At 42.4% G+C, this 20,268-nt stretch overlaps 1 protein-coding gene across 4 annotated transcripts in view; it reads left to right on the forward strand.

Moving 5' to 3' along the window:
- Nucleotides 1–373: 373 nt before the first annotated feature.
- Nucleotides 374–20,268, forward strand: part of UTRN (utrophin) — a gene marked incomplete at its 3' end in the record, with an annotated part of 377,026 nt that continues 357,131 nt past the window's right edge. For 2 of the 4 annotated variants that reach the window (XM_081313936.1, XM_081313938.1), the window contains exons 1-2: nt 2,328–2,487; nt 3,628–3,797. In XM_081313936.1, the coding sequence (XP_081170062.1) occupies nt 3,719–3,797 (79 nt within the window). In that variant the 5' untranslated portion in view covers nt 2,328–2,487; nt 3,628–3,718. Of the gene's footprint in view, nt 794–2,327; nt 2,488–3,627; nt 3,798–20,268 lie in introns of those variants that run through there. The other 2 variants (XM_081313934.1, XM_081313935.1) reach the window with 2 other exon arrangements.

Below are 20,268 nucleotides of genomic sequence, written 5' to 3' on the forward strand. Positions count from 1 at the left end.
AGGCGAGCGGTCACGTGCTCCCGTCACGCCACCTCCCTCCGCAAGCAGCGCAGGTCTGCTCTACGGGCGAGCGGAGGATAAGCGCGCGCCGAAACAAAGTTCCCAGCGCAGCAAAAAAAAAAAAAAAAGTTGGCCGAAATTGTCAATGCCCGGCGTGCGGGCGGGCGGGCGGGCGGAGGAGGTTCTATCGCCTCGTCAGCCATCACGCCTCCCTTTCCATTCGCAGCGGAGGCAAGCCGAGCAAGCCGGGCCGAAGCTGAGAAAAACTTTTCCGTGGCGGTCGCCGCTTCCTTGCCCGCTCTTGCCCTCACCTAATAACAAAGGAGGGATCCCGGGGTGGGGTGGGGGGGGGGCCGGGAGGAGCCGAGGGAGACCGCCCCTCGCCGCCGCCGCCTTCCTCTAAAGTTCAGCTCGCCCGGCTGGGGTGAGAGGCGAGGCGCTTCCCTCCTCCCTCCTTAGGGCGAAGCAGCCGGTGGAAAGTGGAAGGAGAGGCGGCCAAAGGGTTTCGCGGGTGAGGGGGGGGGCGGGTTGGGTTGCAACGAAAGAACAGTCGGGTGAAAAGTTGGCTTTGCTTTTAGCGACTTCTTTAAGCGGCGGCGGCGGCGGTTTGCCTTTTGCGCTGGCTTCTGCTCGACGGGCGCTTTGGCTTGCTTTGGGAAGTTTCGGGGAAATCTTTGGGGGGAAAAAAAAGAGCGAAAGCCGCAGCAAAAACGCCACGAAGCGGACCCCCCCCCCCCGAGGACTGACCGTCCGCCACACACGAAAGTCTCTGCTTCCCCCGCCCACCCCGCAGGTAAGCCGATGAATATAATTGACGGTGAAGGGAAAAAAATAAACATAAAAATAACGTGGAGGACCAAAAAAAGGGCTCCCCGAAGAATCCAGGTCTCTCTTCCCAACTTCTCTCCCGCCGCCGTAATCGATTCTCGGTCTGGGGGATACTTTCCGTTTGAGTAATTGCTGTGCTGTGTGTGTGTGTGTGTTTGCGCGCGTGTTTGTCTTCGCTTAGGGCAGGGGTCGGCAACCTCGGCTCTTTTATGACTCGTGGACTTCAACTCCCAGAATTCCTGAGCCAGCTATGCTGGCTCAGGAATTCTGGGAGTTGAAGTCCACGAGTCATAAAAGAGCCGAGGTTGCCGACCCCTGGCTTAGGGTTAAGCCAGAGGTTGGGGCGGAGGGGATTCCGCTGCGAAGTGACAACTTCGTGGAGAAGTCTGCTCCACGTGGGAACGGCAGTTTATTATTAATGTGGCTTATTAGTCGGTCGAGCGCTTTTTTTTTTTACAGCTTCTCGGACTCTTCCGATTGTTTGGAATTTGTTTCCCTCTCCTCAACCTGGCTCCCTTTTAGCAAATGAAAGAGCGCGTTGTGTGTGTGTGTGTGTGTGTGATCTTTATATTGGTTTGTCTTTGAGAAGGGCCATTTAAAAAGCCCCCCCCCTCCCTTTCCCTTTGGCATAAAGTTTAGCGATCTGACTTCGTGGTAGTAAAATGTTTTATTTAGAATGGTCTATCCGGGGACTCTTCCATTGGAGCACATTTTGTGGAACTTATTACCTACCTATAGTGTTGGCGATGGGTGTTAGAGACTGAGCTACCAGATGTAAATGTAAAACTCCGGGCAGCCGCTTGTCAGCACTAAATAATTTTTTTTTGTCGCCATCAAATGATGCCCAGATTTTTGTAGCCCTTTATAAAATGCAGATAGGCTTTCATTGGGTTGTGTTTTTATACTAGATGAAGGTTAGTTGCCTTCGAGTCGAGTTTAACTCCTGCTGACTTTATGGATCTCTTTAAAAGTTTTTGTTTTTGAGAGGTGGGGAGAGCTGACCTCTATTAAACTCTTGATATATAGTACATTTCTGCAAATTTTGATTTCCTGTCCCACTCACCTTTAGATTTCTTGGCATGTTAAAACTACTCGGAAATATTTATCAGGCCTCACGTTTAACAATATTTGCATGCATTTGGTGGGAAGGGGTAGGTAACAGTCCGGAGGCTTAACTTTACCTATGTCATTGGTACTTCCTGAGTTGCTTTAATATGGGAGGAAATACCACTGGAAGTGCTGCTTCTGTTTGTGATTTAATTGTACTGCAGCCTTTCCCAGTCCTCAGGATTTCTTTGACTTCAGTTCCCAGAATTCCAAAATTCTGGAGCGCACCAGATTGGGGAAGGTTAGTGTAAAAGAGAGTGAAGAAAGACAGCTGTTGCTTTCACTTGAAGCGGAAAGTAACTGCAGTCCTCTTTATCATCAGTCTTACTCCGCCTCCTTCCTGATACATATCTGGAGGTTTTTTGGGATAGTCACTGGTTATTTTAAGGAAGAATAGCATGACCTAATCTCTGTTGGTGTTTTCTAATTTAAAATCCTTGCAGGTTCTGGTTGCAAGTAGGCTGGAAGCTGAGTAGGCATTAACTAGCTTGCTCTGGAGTGCTCAGAGGACCTTAGACAAGACTGAAGTTTTGTTTGATGGGAAGGGAAAAGGTAATAACTCGAGTGTGAACTTGGCTCTATTACTAATTGTAAGGGGGGGGACTTTAAAATACTTTCTGGAAGAAAGTCATAGTGACATAGTTGAATGAGCAGCTAGAGTATCCATTACATGCTGTGTGCTTGTAGAGGAGTGTGTGCACTCAGAGGTTTCTTGTAGAACAGGAAAAGGCTGAAAGGTAAATTGGATGGAAACCAGATTCTGTGCTATGTGCAAAATCTGATTTGGATAATACTGCTTGGTAACTGAAATGATCATGTGCTGAATAAAAGTCTAAGTAAAATTTCCCTATCTTAAACCTTATTTCCATATCTTATTATTTTTTCTATTACCTGTTGTAGTTATATACTGATATTAGTGAATATCATGTTTTTATTCCTAGTATGCTTTAAGGTTTGTTACTCTCCACTCTATTCCCAGCCTCACTGAACCTTTACAAGGTGTAGTAGTATAAATGTGGTAGAGAATTGATTCTGAGCCCTTGAGAAAGGGTGCAGAAAAATATTAATGGTGCATTGTGCCTTTGCTAGTGTATACAGTACAACTCCTATTTTACAGAGTTTAGATAAACGAATGTGTGATTGATAACTAGTGTTTAGATAATTAATATTCTCTACTGTAGTCTTGCAGGAGTTATCCAATCTCATCCAGACAAGCTTTGGGGGTAGAAACTGCTTTCTCTGCAACTTTTTTGTTAGTTAAACACCCCCCCCCTCAGTTTTCTGGTCTGTAGACATAAAATGTTAGTGATGAGAAAAAGTGTGAGGTTATAGATTTGCCCATACTTTCATGGAAGTATCCACTAGACCAGTGACCCCCTCAACCTTTTGGGCACCAGGGACTGTGGAGAGAGACTTTTCCTCGGACCCGAGGGGGTGTGGTTTTGGGTGCTGCCTGCAGATGGGTTTCGCTTGTTTCTGTGGCCCGGTTTCTGGCAAGCCATGGCCCGGTGCCGGTCCACAGACCAGGGATTGGGGACCCTGCACTAAACTCCATATAATTGTTTCAGAGAAAAAAAATGTGTGCAATTACATTCCATAAGTTGCACTAGAATGTATTTGGAATGCAGTAAATACAGTATATAGGTTCCAAAATAAGTTTATTTGTTTTTTGTATGTGTGTTTACATTTCAGATATTAATTTCATAACAATCAAGAGTGTGAATTCAGCATGCAGAGATTTTAAAAAATTCTATATCGTGATTTTGAACTGGGAGAAAAAAGGATGGCCAAGGTTTTGGATATTGATAAAGGATCTGAGGGAAGTAACAATGAATTTAGCAACATCATTAAATCCAGATCTGGTAAGTTTCACTTGCAAGTAAATGTTTTTTTCCTAATAACATTCCACTGTAAAAACAAAGGAAGTGCTATTTGTTTGAAGGGCCAGAATGCATGTTATGTACAAGTGCATGCTGATGTCCCTTTAAACAGGAAAAACTTGTTTAAGAAGGGTGTGATTCGGAACAGAGGAACAGAAGTGTAGGGCAGAGCGTTTTAACTCTTTTTTGTCCTCTGTTCCTCTGTCTTTTTGCCCTTATCTCCATTTCTGCTGCTCTTTTTCACTCCCAGTGTCCCATATTTGCAGTAGAAGTATGCATATTACAGAGTGCTTTGAGATAATTTTCAGTGCTTCAATTGACTTTTCCAACCTGTGGTTTTAACAAAAAAAAGTGGGGGGGGACCATGTTATTGTGTAACGTGCAGTTTGTCCTTCTCATTCCTTTCTGATTCATCTGCTTGTCATAACCTTGTTAGGGACTTGAATCGCTACTTCAAGAGGCAATTGTAATCTAATAATAATAATTACAGGCCTCTGCTTTTCTGTGGTGTAAGTCAAGTCTGTTTATTTAATCTCCTCCCCACTCCATATTCCAACTGCATTGGGTTTTATAAAGTGCCATACGTCCAGTATGACTTTATGGAATTATCTAGCAGCATTTGCTGTTTGAGGCCTGGAAAATGTACTGTGTGCATTTAATAGCTTTAAATATACTAATGAGAGTAAAGGTTGCATAAATCTGCAGGGGCAATTTCATGGCTAACATATTGCCTTATTTCAAAACCAGAACTGTAGCAGTGAGTGGGGAGGAAGGTTTTGTGCACATTTTGGAAATGGAGGTTTCTTGCTAAAGGTTTCTCAAACTATGTTAACAAGGTGGAATTGCTTAAATTGAAAGAGTTCAGGTGTAATCTTTCACCATGCAGGAATCAGTCTGAGATAATGCAAAAATGTGGTTTTCGATAAAATGCTTTTTGATTCTTAAAAAGTAATTCTACTAGGCATGTTTTCTGTGAATGTCCTCTCCTTATAACTTGATAATTAAAAATCTTAGCTTTATATTTCAGATCTTTGTTATGGTATAGTTGAGCTAAATCCAATAAGACCTTACTACAAAGTACTCCTACTGACTGAAATAGTTTAAATACCAAGTAGATGTGTGTAAAGTTCTATCATTGCAACTGATTTAACCAGAAGGGAAGTGTTAAACTCTGTTTACTAAAATCAAAATACGTTTGCCTATCTTATTTATTTATAACATTTATATTCTGTATCTTGCCATCAGGTGACTCTATCTACTTTGTAGATTGTCCTGTCCTCAGTTTATTTATTAGTTTATATACTTGAGAATGAACAGACCCTTCAGCAGTATTTCTTAGGAAGCGCGGTTCTTAGGAAGCGCGGTGGCTCATGAGTTTAGGATGCTGGGCTGATGATTGGCAGGCTCACGTTTGAGACCCAGTTGCTGCCACAGGACAGGATGAGCTCCTGTCACATGCTCCAGCTCCTGCTGACCCAGCAGTTTGAAAGCAGGCTACCACATGTAGATAAATGGGTACCACTTTGTTGGCCAAGTTCATGGGGATGTGAAAAGAGTCCCCAACTGGGTCCCCACAGGCAATGGTGACATCAGTGTTCAATCCTTTCAATCCGGAAGCACTTTGGTGCTCCTGGCTGTATTAGTAGAAGAATTTCTTGATGGAGAAGTCGCCATACTTTATAGTATACCAGGCAACAAGTTAAAAACCTGTTGTCAAAATATATTTTTGTATATTTGAACTTTATTCCACCTTCTTGTGCCAACATCTGTGTGTGTGTGTGAGAGGGCTAAACATAAGAAATAGATATGTGAATTCCTACCTAGAAATATATTTGCTTGATATTCAACATTGTTATATAGAAGTGATTCAATGTCTAGTTTTTACTTAATAATTCTCCTTGATAAATTGCAGTGCATGTAAAAAACCTGGCTGATTTAATAATTTTTTTTCTAAGTTGTACATTTGTGCAAATTTTCTGAAGACTCAGATGCACAAATTTCAACTCTCAGAATTCTCAACAATGAGCATGTTAACTAGGGAATTCGGGCAGTTATGATCTGCACATCTGCAGAATGTCTAGCATTTTCATATATGTTGACTACAGTTCTCATAATTCCAGAGGGAATTTCAATGAAGCATATCTGGAGAAGGCGATAAATTAATGGATTATGTACAAGAATTACAGAGTAATTGTATCTGTTAACTTGAATAATTGATGACTGCAAAGCTTCCTGTTGTCATAGTAGTGATCCCTGGAACTAACTGGGGCCTCCAGCAAATATTTAACTAGAGGTGGGTCAGCAGAGAATATTTCTTAAACCAGGCTAGGTTATGGATCCAGCTAGGCCAGTATTGTCTGTTCTGCTTTCAGCAGCTTTCCAGATTGTTGGTTCTCCTTTTAACTGATTTCTGACCTTTTAAATTAGATACATCGTGAATCAAACAAGCAATTTTGGGGGGAGAAAAATGGTAGCTCTGTCATAAAACTAATGTTGCTCACCAAAAGAAATACTGGCTTGAAATCAAATATGTGTAGCAATAAAAAGTCCTTTCTCTTCTGGAGAGCAGTCTTATAAAATACAGATGGTCCCTTGACTTTTATAAATGGCTTTTTAGGAATGCAGGGGCTGAAGTGGGAGAAGGAGCCAAGAAAACTGCAGAGTGAAAATGATTTTCTTCTCTGTTTTTGGAACCAAATCATGATATTTACAATTATTATTTTTCAAGCAAAACCTAAACAGTAATAGTCTCTTTGAAATCTCAGTATTATGACTTAGTGACATCATCAACAATCAAATGCACTTTTGTTATGTATTTTGCTACAATTCTAGTGTATTCTGGCACAGCTGCATCAGAGGCCTCCAACCTTTTGGGCACCAGGGACCGGTTCCGTGGATCTGTTTTTGGCATGCCGTGGACCGGTGCCAGTTCATGGACCGGGGGTTGGAGACCCCTGAGCTACATAACTGTGGGCTACAAAAATCCAGATAGCTACAAGGTGGCAACATGGAGCAAGAGTTTCCTATTCCTCTTGTCTGCCATTTTGTGATTGTTGGTTCTAGGAGCTATAGTGTTCCAATGGATAGTTGAAATTCTTCTCATTCAAAGCTAAGTTGCTATTCTGAAGCTAATATTTTATGTTATTAAATTTGGATAATGTTTAAAGCAAGCAAGACCAGAGCCAGAGTGGTGTGGAGGCTTAAAACTTGTTTTCTGGCCATTGTGATCCCTATCTCTCTATTCCAATGAATACATATAAAAAACATTTTAAAAAAGATATGCAAAAGTGGAAAGCTTGCCAGCAAGGTAAATTTATATCAGGTGTGTGTTTTGACCCCAAGTAGCACAGTGTAAAGACGGTTCAGCAGAAGCAAGTGAGAAAATTATGTCTTCATGGTCTAAAACAGAGGTGTCAAACTGGCAGCCCATGGGCTGGATACATCACGTGCGAACCACGCCTACCCCCGAACCACGCCTACCCCGGCTCTGCAGAGGCGAAAAATGTCACAATACATCACATGAGGCAGTTGAGTTTGACACCCATGGTCTAAAAGCTAGTTGAAAGCTAGCTTTATGATGCTTCCAGTAGAGTAAGTAAGCAACCAAGCTCAGAGAACACCATGGGCTCTCCAGTTTCTGATGCTTATTGTTCGAACCTCTCTTAATAAGAAAAGTATGTGTCAAATCAATGATTTAGATTTATTAAATGGGAAGAACCATTAGGAAAAACATCTAATGTGTGGGAAAAGTGAAGCTGATCTTCAGATAAATATAGTTGTTTCATGGGTATTCTCAGGAATTTTTTTCAGGAGGAAAACTACAGCATAGTATATGACTGTGATTTAACATTCATGTCTATTTCTTGCTCTGATGAATCTTTTTAGTACCATCTGATGAATCTTTTTAGTAACAAAATAATCAAACTTTTGTCTAAATTTGATTATTTTGTATGATTGCTCAGGAATAAGAACATTAGAAATGCCCTTATAGAAAGTCACATCCTGGTGTTCTAAGCTCATTTGCAGTGGCAGCATCTGTTTTGATGTTTTGGTGAGTTTTTCCCAACTCTAAAGCTCAAGAGTTAACACTGGGTTGTTAATGCTTCAAAATGGAAACTGTTCCATTGAATTATCACCCTTCTGACAGTCTTTGAAATATATTGAACATTCTTGAAAGTATCAACAGAGCATCTTCTGCAGCAAGGTCTGCCATTATAGGTAGCCTTGACATTGATCAATCATCATATTTGGTTAATCAAGACATTACAGTTCTCTTTTGAATAAAGTCTTAACAGGATGGAAACCATCAGGCTCTGAAATAGTTTTTAGAATGAACGTTTCTTTTTCTAGCTATTACTAATTGATACCTAATCAGTATTAGGCAGAGGTGTTCTTGATCAGACAAAAGGCAGATCAAGGAATTGCTAGCTGTCTTAAGAGGCATCTAATCAAAAAGAACATTCCTTTCTCTCATTTTGCTTAGATTGCATTCCACTGCAGGCTCTCTGCTAGACTGTGATGTCTTTATAATATTTTTTTTACATGAAAGAAACTATTAATTCTGAGCAGTAGCATACCATACCGTACTGCATCTTTGGCCTCCCCCTACATGTGTGAAATTCCCCAGAATGCGCAAGCTATCAAGGCATTGTTGAGAATTCTGGAGGTGGAAATACACATATCTGAATTATGCCATGGTGAGCGAAGGCTGCCATTTTGCCTCAACACCAGAAAAGAGGAAGTAGCTGCATCCAAGGTCAAAGGAGAAATCTGTGATCTTCCTTAAGCCAGTACATTCATGTCAGAACCCTCTTCCATAATAAACAGCACAAACGTTTACAATTCTTGCATCACAGAGTTGCATTCTCATAAACTGATAGTATGCCTTCCTTTTTTATACATTTTTTTATGTTTTGGTTAAATACACCAGTTAAGAACATATTTCCCAGAACTAAGCTTTGAATAGTAACAGAAAATTATACTGTGCTGATAATAAGTTACGATTCATTAGTTCGTTCTTTTTATTTGTTCCTCCTTCCTCTATCCACTCTTAGTTATGCATTTATATTAACACTCCTTTTTTATTTTAAGGAAAATTCTGATAGGATTGATTGTGCTTTTTATATGTCATGCTGTTCATACATTTTACTCTTCTGAACAAGACATACTTTTGGCAGCTGCATGCCTAGGGCTGGGAATTTATGCAGTGTTAGCCATGTCAAATGGCAATCAATTGCATATTGCTTGGATTCTTTGTAATGGAATTTCAGTAGAGCCTGCAGACAGAATTTCTCAGTTGTGTAGAGTATAATCAAGCCTCTTTATTTCAGGCTGTCATTTCGTCTACATGCTGTTTGTATGTTGCAGTGGTCAGTTGGAATGACCTTGGGACACTGCGGAAGAGATGCTGCCTAGGGAGCAATCAGATGAAAGATGCCTTAGCCTAGAGCTGCCTAATGGGCAGAGGGAAAAAAAACTAAAAAAAGAAATCTCCCTAAAATACCAGACTGTAAAAGAGACAGCAGGTGATTTGTATTGTTAAACTTACAAGATTCTGTCAATCTGTAGCCTTTCTATAAAGCAAAGTAGTCCATCTAGTTGTGTTGCCTGTCTGTTCTCCTGGGAAGGCTAACATATGTCTAAGTTGGATCTATAATATTTGGAGTGAATATAGGTCATTTGGGAAGGAGAAATGAACGTTTTCTATGTAAAATCATCTTTCAGTCAAGTTTCACTTTAGGTGTCTTCAGAGCATATCCATGGAACTTTCCTAGCAACAGTACAGAAAGAATTTATCTTTTGTCACCTTTGGGGGTAATTTTTTGTTTAATTTCTCAGTCTTCCCTGTAGCTCTAGAAAATCTCCCATCCAGGTCCTAACCAACTCTTCTAGCACAGCCAAGATATACCAGAGTTAATAGGATAGGGCTCTTGCATCAGCTGTATGGATGCTATTGACAAAAAAAAAAAAACCACGTCCTGTCCCTGCAACTATTCCAGGTCTGGTCCAGGATACTGAGGAAGGTTTGGCTGCTATAATGAGCAAGAGGTTGTTCAATCTAACATTGGGTCTGGTTTCTGTGCTCTTCTTTTTCTTTAACACAGAGGTCTTCAAACGTGGCCCTTTTATGACTTGTGGACTTCAGCTCCCAGAATTCCTCAGCCAGGCAAGTTGGCTGAGGAATTCTGGGAGTTGGAAGTCCACAAGTCATAAAAGGGCCAAGTTTGAAGAGCCCTGCTTTAACACATGTGGGCAGCATGCCCATATTGGATGGGACTCTCACATGGTGCAAACCTATTGTATAATTTGTTTAGGCTTATGTGTGAAACCTGATAATTGTAATACGCCCAGTAAGCCACAGTTAAATAAACCATGAAATAAACTGATAAAAGGTAAAGGTTCCCCTGCACATGCGTGGTAGTCGTTTCCATCTCTAGGGGCCGGTGCTCATCTCCATTTCAAAGCCGAAGAGCCAGCGCTTGTTCGAGGACGTCTCTGTGGTCATGTGGCCGGCATGAGTAGACGCCAAAGGTGCATGGAACGCTGTTACCTTCCCACCGTAGTGGTCCGTATTTTTCTACTTGCATTTTTACATGCTTTCGAACTGCTAGGTTGGCAGAAGCTGGGACGAATAACAGGCGCTCCCTCTGTTACGTGGCACTCGGGATTCGACCCGCCAAACTGCCGACCTTCTGATTGACAAGCTCAACGTCCTAACCCACTGAGCCACCACGTCCCTTAATAAACTGATAGGTGAACCTATATATGCCCCCATACTTTTATTTTTAATGTTAAGGCTTCTGAACCTATTTAAAACATATACTGGACTTCCGGTGGCTGCGCGGCGCCGGAGACAGCCTTCCCGGGCTGCCCGCGGCTCAGCTGAGTGATTTTCGCCCGAAACAGCGCCGATCAGCTGTTCGGGCGAATTTGAAGCCCCCTCCTCGGGAGAAGAGGAGGGGGTGAGGCCCCAGGTAGGGGTTGAGTTCTCCGGGGCCGCCAGAGCTTGTAGCTTGGGCGGCTGAAGGATTGAACTCCCCCGTAGCCTGGGTGGCTCCCAGCTGGTCAGCGTCTCTGCTCCGGACTTCATGGAGCAGAGCCAGGCGTCTGCGACCACCCCTGCCTGAAGGAAGGACTATGGAATAAAAGGAGCAGGCAGAGCGGTACAAGAGGAAAAGGTGAAGAGGATTATTATATTCTACTCTCTAGCTTGATGGACTTTTTAAACTTAAAGTGAAAGTGCGTCACAAGTGGAAAAGATGGCGGCTAAACCTCCCTCAAAAACTCTTCGGAGTGCTGGAACTTCTCCGGTACAACAATCATCATTGCAGGCGTTGCATCTTCCTGATGTATTGACATCAAAGGATTTACAAGATGCTCTTGAAAAACATGCCCAGGTAATTCTGGAATCAATGGGTGATAAATTTGCACAGATGGAGGCGAAATTGGAGAAATTGGAGGAGAGAATGGAAGAGAGGATGGAACAGAAGTTCAGGGTGATGAAGGTAGACATTTTGTCCTCAGTGTATAAAGTGGCTGAATGTGTGGAAGAATTGGAGGAAAAAGTGGAAGATTTGACTCAAAAGAATGCCATATTAGAAGCAAAAGTACTGGAGAATGAAGATTTAAGAGACAAAATGGACAGAGAATTGAGTCTTGCTCAATATTACCAGATGCAGTTTGCTGTTAGAATTAGAGGTTTAAAAGAGAATATTAAGGAAGATCTAAAGCAGCTGATTTCTGAGGCTCTGGAAGTGGTATTGAATCAGCCAGCATCTGAAATAAAGGGAGGTATGGATAAAGTGTTTCGTGTGAATTCATGGATTTCAAGACAGAGAAAGCTGCCTAGAGATGTGGTGGTTTATTTTACTAAGAGGGAAATTAGAGATGAAGTTATACAAGTTGCCTATGATTCTAAAGTGGTGATTGCTGATCAAGAAGTTTTGGTTTTAAAAGAAATTCCTCCAAAGATTTTAAGGAGAAGGAAGGATTTTATATTCCTCGTGCAAGAGCTCAAGCAACGAGATATAAGGTTCAGATGGGAGATTCCAGTTGGGTTGATGGTGATGTATGAAGGTAAAAGGTACCGTCTGATTACTGTGATGCAGGCGCGAGATTTTTATAATAACGTTTTAAAAGCAACCTCATTATCACTTCTGGAAGCTGTAAAGGGATCTGGAGAAGGAGAACATCAAGAGACTGAGGATGGACAGACAGAGGAGAATGGTGCTGGAGGAGATCAAGCTACAATTTCTTTGGATGATCCTGGAGAGCGGAGGGTGACGCGTGCTGCTTTAAAACGATCAAAAAGAAAATAATAAAAGAGCAAGACCAGCAGAAGTCTATGGAACTTCCACAACGAATATCTAGGAAGTTATCGCAATGGACACGTGGGAAAAGATTTGGGTTAGGAACGTAAAGAGAGAACTTTTATAAAATGCTTTATAGATGGCATTTAGATCCTAAAAAGTTTGCAAGTATGTATCTGGACTATCAGCCAAAATGTTGGAGATGTGGAGATGAAGATGTTACATATTTTCATGTATGGTGGACTTGTAAAAAGATCAAGGCTTTTTGGATAAAAATTTGGTGGAATATGTAGAAGATTTTTAAGTAAAGGATAAAGTTTTGTTCGCAAATTTTTTGTTTTTGTTTTTTTTTTGTTGGGGATAATTACGGACGTTACGGTTGTGGACACTAATTATGTGAAATTTAATTACGGCAGCAAGATTTTTGATAGCTTAGTAATGGAAGAAAGAGGAACTGCCGATTATAGGAGAGTGACTTCAAAGATTTTTGACCTGGCAGAGATGGTGTAGATTTTGGCCTAAGATTTTTTGCAAGAACGTTATATTATGGAATGGAGAAAATGGATTTATAGGGTTAAGAAGTTTCATGTAGCATTTGAATAAGTCTTCTTTCTTTTCTTCTTTTTCTATTTTTGTTTTTTTATATATATTTAATATATATATATATATTATCCTATATAAGCTAGAGAGTGATGGATTTTAGAGTTTATGGATGTTAGTATATGGTTGTTTATGATTTTTTTTTTATATACCTTGTATTTAGCTCTGGGAAGTCGGGGGGGGAGGGGGGAGGGGGGAGAGGTAGGGGGGGAGGGAGAAGGGAGGGGGAGGGGGGATTTTTAAAGGGAAAATTGTATGTTAAAACTTTTTAATAAAAAAAACCATATACTGTATATTGGAATTAAGATAGGAAATGTTTCCTTCATCTCATCCTGAATAATTGAATATTAGCATGAAATGCCAGAAACCATTAAACTACTGTAAGCATATGTCCTCGTTTTAAACAACTGCTCCCAAGTGTGGGCACACATGGGTTTAGTTAAGAAATTGGATCCTCGGCTTTGTGGGCACAAATACGTTTGTTCACATTTCCTGATGACATTGCTAGACTCCCTTATCCCTCCCGATTTTTAAAAAACTTTTATTTTAACTAAAAAGGAATAGGAAATCTGCCTGCTGCAAAGCAAAATGATAGCCTCTAGCATCATTTTTATATGCAAAAAAGCCAAAGGACCACAAATAAGCTTTCTCAGAGTTTAAAAAGATGATGTTCTAGTCGCTCAATGCTTAGTTTAGAAGCCCCACTTCAGAGGGAGCATCAGGATAGCCTGTCATGCAATATTGTGCATTTTTTGAGTTGAACCAAACTAGTTGGCTCTAATTGCAGTTCACATACCATTCAAAGTTACAATTTCTTTGGTAGGTCACAGTTGTCGAGATTCAGCTAACACCTTAAGCAAACAGATCACATTAAGGATTAGGGTGATATGTGAATCAGATCCACATGTGTCTTTCTATGACCATTCCCTGTTATAGCTTTGCTTTGAGATTTCTAATCCTCGCTTCCTTCTGACATAAGTCAACCATAAACACTTGCCTTTGTGATGCAACTTTGTTACTTATTTTTATATTGAAGTCCGTGTGGTCTGTTAAAATGCCTAGGTATAATTCTTCTGTCAAAATGTACAATTGGTCGGTAGTATTTTCTTTTGTGAAGTTTTGCCTCCCTCCACCCCAGTTTGATTATATAGACTTAAAAGATTGCGTACTACAGTGTTGTTTACTGTGTGCCCCGCTGGAGTCAGTAATGGTTTCTTGCTGAGTTGTAGGATGCATGGCAAGCTTTATGAAAGCAGGAATTCTGAATACCTTTTCTTTCAAGTTATTGTTTTCTTAGACTTGGTAAGTATAACGTTAGATATTGCTTTGATGGTTACATTCAAAACAAGACTTCTTTGTCCACGAGCAGGAAAAGTGAGTCAGATTCTAACTTTCCAATATTGCTAGCTTGATCATTGTTGCACATAACTACTCTCCCCTCTTTTTGTGTGTGTCTGTGGCCTAACATGTGTCTTTTATGAGACTTGGAAACAAACCAACTTTTAGGATTCAAGCATAAACATAGAGGCACTTTTATTTTTATTTTATTTTTATTTCATCATTTATTTATTTTTCTTTTACAATATCAGGTAGCTGCATTAATATAATTCTAAGATACATGAAAATCATAAGGGTACTTTTATTTCCCTTTATTGAAATTTGTTGTTAATGAGGAGAGAAATTGCTTGGAACCATTGCAGAAAAAAAAAGAGACAAGAAAAATAATAGAGAAGAATACTAATAATAGAAGACGTGATAGAGGAAGATGAAGTTGCTGGAACCTTGGGTCAAGGTGACCATGTCATTGGAATTCAATATAATGCAAACACAAGCAATAGAATATAATCCAACCAGTGTCTTAAACTTTAAGAGAGCTGATTTTAACAAGCCTAAGCAAAATTTCATGGATAAAAATCTTAAACTCAAGAAGTATGGAAAACACTGACAAATATAATCATAAAAGCCCAGTCCAACACAATACCACTAAAAAGGAAAAATAAGAAATCCAAGAAGAAACCAGCATGGTTGCACAAAGATTTCCCTGATAAACTGAAAAAACATAACTAAAGCAGAATATCAGCAGAAAGCCTGAATCTGCAAAGATGAAGTCAGGAAAGCAAAGGCTCAGAATGAACAAAGACTTGCAACAAAAGTCAAAGATAATAAAGTTTCTTTCAACATATAAATAACAAAAAAAAAAGTTAAGGAAACAGTTGGTCCACTAAAGAGAGACGGTGGCAAGGTAGTAACAGGTAGTAGAGAGAAAGCAGAGCTGTTTAACTTGTCTGAAATGGCATAGAGTCTCCTGCTTGAGCAGCGGGCTGGACTAGAAGACCTCCAAGGTCCCTTCCAGCTCTATTCTGATTCTGAAAAAAAGGAAAAACCATTGAGCTAAGCGAAGTAATAGTTTGATACAGTATAAATATAAGGTGGCAAGAAACAAGTAAATAAAACATACTAATAATGAACGTCAGCTTTTTGGAATATTAAGTCAACAAGTACTCGACCAAATAAATAACTTGCGATATGAGGAATATGAGGGAAAGGGCAACAATGTATAGACCTCATTTTTGAAATGGTTTCTTCCTTATACCTTGGGATAAGGCAGGAATGGGCAACTATGGCTCCTTATAACCTGTGGACTTCAACTCCCAGAATTCCTGAGCCAGCCAAGTCCACAGGTCATAAAGGGCCCATAGATGCCCACACCTGGGATAAGGTGTTTTTTTGTAACAGAAGAATGGGTCCAGTGGTATTGAAATCTGCATGTTCTTAAAACTGAAATAGGTATTTTTGTATGGAGAGAAACTATGTAAAGGCTGCATATTTCAGATAATGACTTTGCACTGACAATAGCAAGCTTGGATAATGGTTTTTGGTTTGAGGTGGGATTGTGCATTCATCTTGTTTAATCTCTTTTATCATGTCCTTTGCATGTTTGGGAAAGTACTTGCTTTAGAATCTACATTCCTATTTATGTACGAACGCAAGAATCTTTGGTTTAACCCCCCTCCCCCCATCTTCCAATTTGGATGCAAAACCAGAATTGTTTCAAATTGCATACACTGAAACTCTGATAGTTACATTGTAACTTTTAAAAAGGTTTTGATTTATTAAGCTAAGACCACTTTATTTATTGCATAAGAATCCTTGAACCACATAGTATCTATCAATACTGTAGTATTCTTCATATTTTATTTTTTGTGGTGTTTGTAATGGGAAAATATACTATCCATGGATAGAAGACTGCAGAAATGAAATTAAAAAAATGTTCAGAATGGAAATTCTATTATGTTTTCATCTCCTTTGCATAAAACATTCCAGTTTCAGTCATATTTGCATTCAGGCCTTTGAAATGGCATTATTCTTACTCAGCAGTTATTCTTCAAAGCTATCCAATTAAGCACTTATAAATAAGCAACTCTGGAGGACCAGAAAGCAATAAAGCTTGTTCCTCGGTCAGAAACCTTATGGCTGAATGGTTTGTTTGCCTCAGAATGTGGCAGTCCACTTCATAGTCACATCTTTGCCTTTTTAAAACTTCCAAATGGTCTTCTGATGTAGCCCATTGACAACATATTGTGCTATTCTTACTTTGTTAGCAGCTGGTGGATAATGGATATTTGATACTGCACTTTGCTTCTGTTCAGATTTTTGGAGGAGCAGAATTAAAGAACATTTGGATCTCTCTTGTTTTTAGTGCAGATCTGTTCCAGTGTTTATTTTTCCAGGTTGTTCCCTGGTCATACGTATCACCTTGGATTCTTTAGGGACATTTTTGGAAGCAGGAAATCACCTTTATCTGGTGTGGGAAAATTGAATTGGAACATTCTTCACTTCTCTCTTATGCAGATTTTCTCTGCATGATTAGATAGATTTGGCCCAGTGAAAGTCAACAGGCAGTAAATTAAAAAGCATGACTATTTGACAACTTCTCTGTAAAACATCTGTAATTCACTGTTCTAAGGAGAATATCCCTGATAGATCTGGGTGTTTATTTCTTCTCTGTCTCACAGTGTGCCAGTCAAGCAGCTCTCAGCAAAATGGTATATTGAGTGCTGTTCTGTTTTAATAACATTAGCTGTCATTAACCACAATGTCCCATTATGCCCAAACCTTGAGCTTAACCAGGTGTGGAAAACGAAAATATTGGCTTTTTTTTCAATTCAAGGTTTAGGCCCAGATGAACTAAATCAGGCCTCATGGAAAAAGTATTGAACCAAAGTCTGTGCTATACTTAATTTTGCAGTTTGGAATTGTACTTTACTTAATATGATTTTGCTAAGCTTGCTTGTTTCAAATATATTTAGAACATAAATATTTGAATGCCAGGTCTGTGGGATCTGATCGAGGAGGAAGGTGAAGACCTGGCATGCATTACGGAAACTTGGTTGGGCCCAAAGGGAGGAGTCCCTTTGATTGAGTTATGCCCACCAGGTTTCCATGTGCTTCACCAGCCTCGGGCTCAGGGTAGGGGCGGTGGGGTGGCAGTTGTTATTAAGGAGACCCTTTGTCCGCGGGAGGCCACTGCCCCTCAGATAGACGGATGTGAGTCCCTCCTCCTGAGGTGGGGCCCTGGGGGTCAGTTGGGCCTGTTACTTGTGTACCTTTCTCCCAGCTGCGTGGCAACGGCCCTGCCTGGGCTGCTCGACGCTCTATCGGGGTTGGCGATTGAGTTTCCCAGACTTATGGTTCTGGGGGATTTTAACCTGCCCTCCCTGGGGGGTGCGTCAGGGGTGGCCCGAGAGTTCATGGCTTCCATGATGGCCATGGACCTGACCCAGATTATTCAGGGTCCGACTCATGAGGGGGGAAACATGCCCGACCTTATTTTTATCTCTGGGCAGTGGCTTAATGGTCTGGGTGGGGTTTCTCCAATCTCTCAACCCCTTTCATGGACAGACCATTATCTCCTGCAGCTGGGCCTCCGTTATGCCACCTCCCGCTGCTGGGTGGCAGAGCCGACCAGGTGGTTCCATCCCAGGCGCCTGATGGACCCGGATAGGTTCCAGACGGCGCTTGGACTGATTCCTGCCTCCCTTTCCCACAGCCCGGTTGAGACCTTAGTTGACGCCTGGCAACGGGCTGCTTCAGAGGCCCTTGACCACGTTGTGCCTTTGCGGCCTCTGACCCGGCGCAGGTCCCGGTTGGCCCCTTGGTTCTCTGTGGACCTGCTGGAGATGAAGCACCGGAGGAGGGGCCTAGAGAGCATTTGGAGGTCCAGTCGGTCCAAATCTGACCGAACACAGTTAAGATCTTTTACTAGATCTCACCTTGTGGCAATGGAGGCGGCGAAGCGTGCTCACTTCGCCGCCCTCATTGCGTCCGCAGATAACTGCCCAGCCGCCCTGTTTAGGGTTACCCGTTCCTTTTAAATCGGGACGGGGGAGGACCCCTTGCATGGACGGGCCGAGGAGTCAGCATCTGCTGGATAAAATCGCTCAGATTCGGGCTGGTCTGGACTCCGACTGGGCAGTATCTGACGAGGGGGAAGCGACGGGTTTGGCCGATAATATTTGGGAGGAGTTTGATCCTGTGACTCCGGATGAAGTGGACAGGATCATGGGGAGATTAAGTGCTGCCGCGTGTCTTTTGGACCCGTGTCCCTCCTGGCTGGTTTATGCGGCTCGGGAGGTTACATGAGGCTGGCTCCTGGCAGTTATTAATGCTTCCTTGAGTGAGGGGTGCTTCCCTGCCGCCTTGAAGGAGGCGGTGGTGAGGCCCCTCCTCAAGAAACCTGCCTTGGATCCAGCTATTTTAAATAGCTTTCGTCCTGTCTCCAACCTTCGCTTTCTTGTGAAGGTTGTTGAGAGCGTGGTGGCACGGCAGCTCCCTTTGGTCCTGGAGGAAACGGAGTATCTGGATCTGTACCAATTGGGTTTCAGGCCCGGGTACAGCACGGAGACGGCATTGGTCGCGCTGGTGGATGATCTCTGGCGGGCCCGGGATAGAGGTTATTCCTCTGTCCTGGTCCTATTAGATCTCTCAGCGGCTTTTGAGAACATCGACCATGGTATCTTGCTGTGACATCTTGGGGGGTTGGGAGTGGGAGGCACCGTTTTATGGTGGTTCTCCTCCTACCTCTCGGGCCATTCGCAGATGTTGTTGGCAGGAGGGCAGAGGTCAACCCCGCGGCCCCTTAGTTGTGGGGTGCCCCAGGGGTCGGTCCTCTCTCCCCTCCTGTTCAACATCTATATGAAGCCACTGGGCGAGATCATCCGTGGTTTCGGGGTGAGGTATCATCAATATGCTGATGATACCCAGCTTTTCATCTCCACCCCGAACCAACCCAGTGATGCCCTCGACGTGATGTCCCGCTGCCTGGAAGCAGTACGAATCTGGATGGGGAAGCACAGGCTCCAGCTCAACCCGGCCAAGACTGAGTGGCTCTACGTACCGGCATCTTGTTTAGTCTAAGAGGTTCCATCTTTGGTTATGGGAGGAGAGGTGTTACCTCCCGTTGATAGGGCGCGCAACTTAGGCGTCCTCCTGGATACGCGACTCAGTTTTGAAGATCATATAGGAGTTGTGGCCAGGGGGGCTTTTGCCCAGGTTCGCCTGGTGCGCCAGTTGCGCCCCTATCTGGACCGAGATGCTTTACGTACGGTCACTCATGCGCTCGTTACCTCCCGTATAGATTACTGCAATGCTGTCTACATGGGGCTGCTCTTGAAGACCACCCGGAGGCTCCAGCTGGTGCAGAATGCGGCTGCACGGGTTGTGATGGGAGTATCCCGATACTCCCATATTATACCCCTCCTGCGTGAGCTGCATTGGTTACCAGTTGCCCTCCGGGTGAGATTTAAGGTGCTGGTTCTTACCTATAAAGCCCTACATGGCTTAGGCCCGGGATATTTGCAGGACCGTCTGCTGCCAGGAACGACTTCCCATCGCCCGGTGCACTCACACAGGGAGGGCCTCCTCAGGGTGCCGTCGGCTAGACAATGTCGGCTGGCGACCCCCAGGGGGAGGGCCTTCTCTGTGGGAGCGCCTGCCCTGTGGAATCAGCTTCCCCTTGAGCTCCGGATGGTCCCGGATCTCTGGTCCTTTCGTCGCAACCTCAAAACATTTCTTTTCCATCAGGCTGACCTGGACTGACGATAGGGGTTTTTTTTTAAATGTTTTTAATATTTTATCACTGGGGCTTGTTAGTTTAATTTTTTTAACATTTGTATTATTGTGTTTTATTGTTGTTAGCCGCCCTGAGTCCTTCGGGAGATAGGGCGGCATATAAGTCCCAATAATAAATAAATAAATAAATAAATAATAAGGACTAAAGTCCTTAAGTAAGAAATAGGGAACTGAAAGTAGCTGATGGATGCAGGTTCCAATGTACACGGGTATATGTGAAAGGTGAGGGTCAGCAGAGGGTCAGCTGAAAGACAGCAGAAAGTGTAAGATTGCTGACCATCTGTCTACAGTCTTAGGACGGGAAAGGGTATAAAGAGTTGGGACTAGACCTGACTGATTTGCCATTGGCCTAGAGCTGTCCTTACTGGAACTGCTATGTCATTGGACCTCATTGCAATGGGTTACTAATGTAA

This window comes from Vipera berus, assembly GCF_964194415.1.
Source record: "Vipera berus genome assembly, chromosome: 1".
NCBI classification, from domain to species: Eukaryota; Metazoa; Chordata; class Lepidosauria; order Squamata; family Viperidae; genus Vipera; species Vipera berus.